General features: G+C 42.0%; 1 protein-coding gene and 1 pseudogene across 1 annotated transcript; both read left to right on the forward strand.

Annotated features, from left to right (window-relative positions):
* Positions 1-92: 92 nt before the first annotated feature.
* Positions 93-1,607, forward strand: LOC114615631 (homeobox protein Mix.2-like). The gene is made up of 2 exons (XM_028761311.1): positions 93-662; positions 1,101-1,607. The coding sequence occupies exons 1-2, from the start codon at positions 93-95 to the stop codon at positions 1,605-1,607; spliced, it is 1,077 nt and encodes a 358-aa protein (XP_028617144.1).
* Positions 1,608-3,303: 1,696 nt separating this feature from the next.
* LOC114615632 lies at positions 3,304-4,818 on the forward strand (annotated as a pseudogene).
* Positions 4,819-6,367: the final 1,549 nt, after the last annotated feature.

Raw genomic sequence — 6,367 nt, forward strand, 5'->3', positions numbered from 1 at the left:
AGAATTCAAAAGCATGTGCTGGTTAGGCATGATGGGTGCTCTCTGGAACTTTTCAGATGTGTTTCCTTTTTTCCAGGTTCCCCTGTAGGAACATGCTCCGAAAAGTTCAGGGCCCACATATGCCACAAGGTCCCTCCTTGGATTCAAAATTCCAAATGTCTTCAAATGCACCCATAGAAACCAGTTTCCAAATGTCTCAAGAGCCTGCAAAGAATTTGCCTTTCCAAGTGTGTCACAGTCCCCCAGTGAGTCCAAGAAGTCCAATGCAATCAAGTCTTTCAGTCCTTAAAAGAGACTTAGGTCAGCAAGAGTCCCAAAGTCCATCAAGACAATCAACTATACAAATGCAACCAGGTCCTGTAATGGACCCAGATTTACCAACTCTGAGAAGCCTCTTACTCCGTCCAATTCATCAGATACCTTCAATATCCTCAATGAGATCTACTTTCCAGCGTTGTCTACGACCTAGGATGCTGTCAGCTGAACATGGTGACCGACGAACCAGCCTTGCAACTCCAAAGAAGGAGAGGCAAATACGCACTGTATACACCAAAGCACAAAAGGACGTGCTCCGAGATTTTTTTTCTCGGTGCCCAAACCCACAACGGGAGGATTGCATGGAACTGGCATCAAGGGTTGGTGTGACAGTGAGTGCGATCCAGGTCTGCCTCTTTCATTTCCCTGTCTCTGATAGCCACAGTATCCACCCCCCACCCCCTTCAGACACTTAAGCTGCTCTGTGCTCTTAAATGCTTAGGACAGTTTGGAAAGTTGTGGAAGGTGAATATGCGTGCATCCAGGGCTGGACCCCACATTCTGTTTCAACCTGGGTACCAACATGGATGAATATTATTCTCCTGCAGAGTCTCAGAGACCTAGACCTCAGAGCCCATAGTACAACACAGGACACACTAACTGGATCTTTCTTTACTTTTGTTGTCAGGTCACACACATTCTATCTTACTACAATCTCTTAGGGATCTAGAGTCTCAGATTTGTCTGTTGCTGATTCAGGCAGTATTTCTTTTCCCTCCAGAAGCTTCACCTAGTACCAGTTGGGGGCAAACAGGTATTCCTCTGATATCTCCTTTGTTTTTCAGACCTGGTTCAAGAACTACCGGGCCTCATGCAAGAGGAGGAATCTCCAGAATGTTCTAGCAGCATTGCCAGAGATAAATGGAAGCTCTGAAGCTGTTTCTGAGGCAACCAATTTTCCTAGTTCTTTATCTGTTGTTGCTTCTGCCAATGGAGAGTCCATGTGTTCAGGCACATTTGGTGAGGATTCCATTCCCAAACTCAACTGCAACCAGGAATCTTCTCTCCATCGTGACCAGGCTTGTGATGGTTCTAGGTTTAGTCAGCAAAAATATCTGCTTGATGGTCGTGCCCCTGTTACAGCTGAGGACTCTGGTCAATCCATAGCAGTTGAAGTCCAGTCTGACCTAGCAGTAGCTGAAGCTCCAGTTGGCCTGGTAGCTGCCGACCAAGGCCCAGAGGATGCTCAAGGTTCAGGTCCATCGGCAGAGGAACTCTGGCAAAAGATCCTTGAAGATTTTGACAATTCAGATGACTGGCTTACTATGTCATATCATCCAGGCTGCAAGTAACGCCTCCCAGCGCCTTGACCAATCCAGGCCTTTACAGCTAGGGAGAAGTGTTAATGCACATCCTTAATCCCAGTATTTGTGGAAATTAACCAGGCCTATCTGTTGAAGATTCCTACCACTGTGGTTTATATAGTGGGATTGTTTTGAAGTCAGTTTAGTTATTTGTTCTTTATTGGTAGATTATATGTTCATTAAATAAAAGGAGAAAATAGTTACTACAAAATTCTTTTAATACATTTTTTTTAAATTTCCTCAGTTTCTGTTGTTATGTCTCCCTTTTCATTTCTGATTTTGTTAATCTGGATACTGTTTCTATGCCCTTTAGTTAGTTTGTCTAGAGGTTTATCTACCTTATTTATTTTTCTCAAACAACCAGCTTTTGGTTATGTTGATTCTTTGTATCTTTCTCTTTGTTTCTATTTATTTTATTTCTTCCCTGACTTTGACTATTTCCTGCCTTCTATTCCTTTTGAATGTCTTTGCTTCTTTTTGTTCTAGAGCTCTCAATTGTGCTGTCAGATTACTAGGGTAGGATCTCTCCAATTTCTTTACCAGGGCACTTAGTGCTCTTAGAACTGCTTTCATTGTGTCCCATAAATTTGGGCTTGGCATGTCATCATTTTTATTGAATTCCAGGAAGATTTTGATTTCTTTTTTATTTCTTCCCTGACCAAGTTATCATTGAGTAGAGAGTTGTTCAGTTTCCATGTGTATGTGGGCTTTCTGTTGTTTTTACTGTTATTGAAGACCAGCATTAGGCCATAGTGATCTGATAAGGATGCATGGGATTATTTCAATGTTCTTGTATCAGTTGAGGCTTGTTTTGTGACCAATTATGTGGTCAGTTTTGGAGAAGGTACCATGAGGTGGTGAGAAGAACATGTATTTGTATTAGGGTGAAATTTTCTGTAGATAATCTGTCAAATCTATGTGGTTCATAACCTCTATTAGTTTGACTGTGTCTCTGTTTAGTTTCTGTTTCAATGACCTGTCAGTTGATGAAAGTGGGGTGTTGAAATCTCCTGTTATTATTATTGTATGGGGTTCAATGTGTGAGCTTTAGCAAAGTTTCTTCTTTATTTTATTTATTTACTTTTTTTTGGTTTGGTTTTTTGAGACAGGGTTTCTCTGTGTAGCCCTGGCTATCCTGGAACTCAATCTGTAGACCAGGCTGGCCTCGAAATCAAGAACTCATAAATCCACCTGCCTCACCTCCCATGTGCTGGGATTAAAGGCGTGCACCACCACTGCCCGGCAGCAAAGTTTCTTTTATGAATGTGGGTGCCCTTGTATTTGTGGCATAGATATTCAGATTTGAGGCTATCTCTTGGTGAATTTTTCCTTTGATGAGTATAAAGTGTCCTTTCTCATGTTGTTTGAAAACTTGGTTGAAAGTTTATCTTACTGGATATTAGGATGGCAACTCCAGGTTGTTTCTCGAGACCATTTGCTTGCAAGACCTTTTTCCATCCTATTCCTCTGAGGTAGTGACTGTATTTGTTATTGAGGTGGGTTTCTTGTATACAGGAAAATGCTGGATCCTGTTTGTGTATCCAGTCTAATAGCTTATGTCTTTTTATAGGTGAGTTGAGTGCATTAATATTGAGAGAAATAAAGGCAGATGATTGTGAGTTCCTGTTGGTGTGTGTGTGTGTGTGTGTGTGTGTGTGTGTGTAAGTGACATTACATTATGTGCATGTGGTTTTCTTCTTTGGGCTTTGTTGTGAGATATCTTGGTTTATCTTTGGTGTAGGTACCCTCCTTGTGTCGGAGTTTTCCTTCTATAATCTGCTGTAGGGCTGGATTGGTAGATTGATACTGTTTGAATTTGGTTTTTGTCCTGGAATATTTTGGTTTCTCCATCTATATTGATTGAGAGTTTTGTTGGGTATAGTAGCCTTGGCTGGCCTTTGTGTTTTCTTTGAGACTTCATGAGCTCAGTCCAGGCTCTTCTAGCTTTTAGTGTTTCTGTTGACACACAAACTGGCCCTGTGACTCCAAGAATGCCTTGAAAGGAATGCACTGTGTACACCAAAGAAAAACAGCTCCTGCTGCAAGAACGAGTGCCAGTCCCCAAACCAGAAGAAACTTCAGGAGCTGGCATCATTGGTTGGTATGACAAAGACGAAGATCAAGGTCTGCCTCAGTCCAACAACAATAATGTCCCCTTTCCCATCAGGCACTGGAATTCTGATTTTTTTTTAAAGATTTATTTATTTTATGCATGTGAGTACACTGTTTTCAGACACATCAGAAGAGGGCATCAGATCCCATTACAGATGGCTGTGAGCCACCATGTGGTTGCAGGGAATTGAACTCAAGACCTCTGGAAGAGCAGTCCGTGCTCTTAAGCACTGAGCCATCTCTCCAGCCCCCGAATTCTGATCTTCTTAAATGCTTAGGGCAGTGTGGATAGATTTTGGTGGTGGATATTCATGCATCCAATGCTGGACATCATTTTCTCCATCAACCAGATACCAATACGGATGAACATTATTCCCCTGCAAGGTCTCAGAGACCTAGACATCAGAGTGCCTACTAACACCCAGGACATACTAGCTCAATCTCCCCAGTCTTTTGGTGTCAAGTCATACACTTTCTACCTTACTACAATCTCCTAGGGATCTTGAGTCTCAGACTTCTATGTTTCTGACTCATGTAGTGTTGCTATAGAAATACCTTACATCCCAAAGCTTCACCCTGTGGTCCAGCTAGGGAAAACAGGTATTCTTCTGATGTCTCCTTTGTTTTTCAGATCTGGTTCAAGAACAACCAAGGTATGTACAAGCAGACGAACTCCAGAATTTTCCAGAAGGTTTGCCAGGGGTAAATGGAAGCTCTGAAGTGTTTTCTGACTCAACCCATTTTCCTGGTTCTTTATCTGTTGTTGCCTCTGCCAATGGAGAGTCCATGTGTCTAGGCACATTTGATGAGGATTCCATTCTCAAACTCAACTGCAGTCAGGAATCTTCTCTCCATCATGACCAGGCTTGTGATGGTTCCAGGTTTAGTCAGCAAGAATATCTGCTTGATGGCCGTGCCCCTGTTACAGCTGGGGACTCTGGCCAGTGAGTAGCAGTTAAAAGTCCAGACTGGCCTAGCAGTAGCTGAACCTCCAGTAGCCATGGTAGCTGCTGCCCAAGGTCCAGAGGATACTCAAGGTTCAGGCCCATCTACAGAGGAGCTCTGGCAAAGGATCGTTGAAGACTGACGAGTTGGAGGAGATACCTCCTGACTCTATAAAACACCTTTTGCCTCTTTGACTTATCCAGGCCTTTATAGAAAAGAAGAGGCTCATTAGTGTATTTGGGGGAAACTAAGCAGGCCTGTTTGTAGTAGTTTTATGTCACTCATTTATATAGTGGGATTGTTTAAAAAAACAATTGAAAATATTCCTTCCTTATTATTGGATTATGTGTTCTTTAAATAAAAGAAAATAACTTACTGAAAAGTTAAAAAACATGTTTTTGCCTGTGTTTTCCCACAACTATTTATACATGTGAATGCCTGCAATGCACGTATGCAACTGTCTTGCACTTGGAGGCAGTAAAGGTTATAGGACCTCCTGGAGTAAAATTATAGACAGTGGAGGTCTCACATTTGTGTTTGGAAATGAGCTCAGATCCTCAGTGAGTTCTGCTGTTGCTCCTAAGCGGTGAGCTCTCAAGGTCATTGTTAACTATATAGCAAGTTCCAGGACAGTCTAAGGTACACCAGGCACTACCTGAAACAAAAATATTGATAAGAAACTTTTCAATAGAAAATGCATTGGAGGCCAGGCAGCGGTGGCGCTCACCTTTAATCCCAGCACTTGGGAGGCAGAGGCAGGTGGATTTCTGAGTTTGAGGTCAGCCTTGTCTACAGAGTGAGTTCCTCAACAGACAGCTAGGACTATTCAGTGAAATCCGGTCTCAAAAAACCAAAAAAAAAAAAAAAAGAAAAAGAAAAAGAAAAAAGAAAAGAAAAGAAAGAAAGAGAGAAAGAAAGAGAAAAGAAAATGCATTGGTTAAGTCTAGCATAGTATAATTTTTTTTTTTTGTTTTTGACTTATACCAAGAGAAGTTGCAGGACCAATGTCTTTGCAGAGGCCAAAAAAGCTGGATAAAGCTTGGGCAGCGATAGCTCAGGCTTTTATTTCCAGCGCTAGGGAGGCAGAAGCAGTTCTGTCTCTAAGTTTGAGCCCAGCTTGGTCTATAGAAGAAGTTCCAGCACAGCCAGGGCTACCCAGAGAAACTCTTCCTAAAAAAATTAAGGAGAGAGATACAAAAAAAAAAACAGACAGATTTAAAGACAGAAAAGGAGAGAGACAGAGCTAAGCAGAGACAGACTGATTTAGATACAGACAGAGCGAGAGACAGAGACAGGTGTGGTGGCAATAAATGCAAGCAGGATAAAATGTCCTCGGAGGAATCAAGGATTCCAAAAGGAAACCAATTAAATATGCATTTAGGGCAGAATATCACCACGAAACACTAAAGTGTACAGTAAAGGCTCACTCAATGGACGTTGGCCTCTAATCACAACATTTGTTGGGCAGTTGAATGAGAAATTCATTCAACCTCAGTCATCCAGTAAGTTTGAGATCAGCCAGAAAATAAATCTGAAGCAGGGATGATGGTACTGCCAAAGACTTCTCATGAGTCCTGACTGACTGAGATTTATGTACACGTTCCCTGCCATGGAAAGGCAATCCCAGTTTATACATGTTCCTTTCCCACATCCACGTTGGACCCTGGTAGGATAATGACAAAATTCATACA

Source organism: Grammomys surdaster, unplaced genomic scaffold, assembly GCF_004785775.1.
Source record: "Grammomys surdaster isolate TR1022 unplaced genomic scaffold, NIH_TR_1.0 127420, whole genome shotgun sequence".
Taxonomy (NCBI): Eukaryota; Metazoa; Chordata; class Mammalia; order Rodentia; family Muridae; genus Grammomys; species Grammomys surdaster.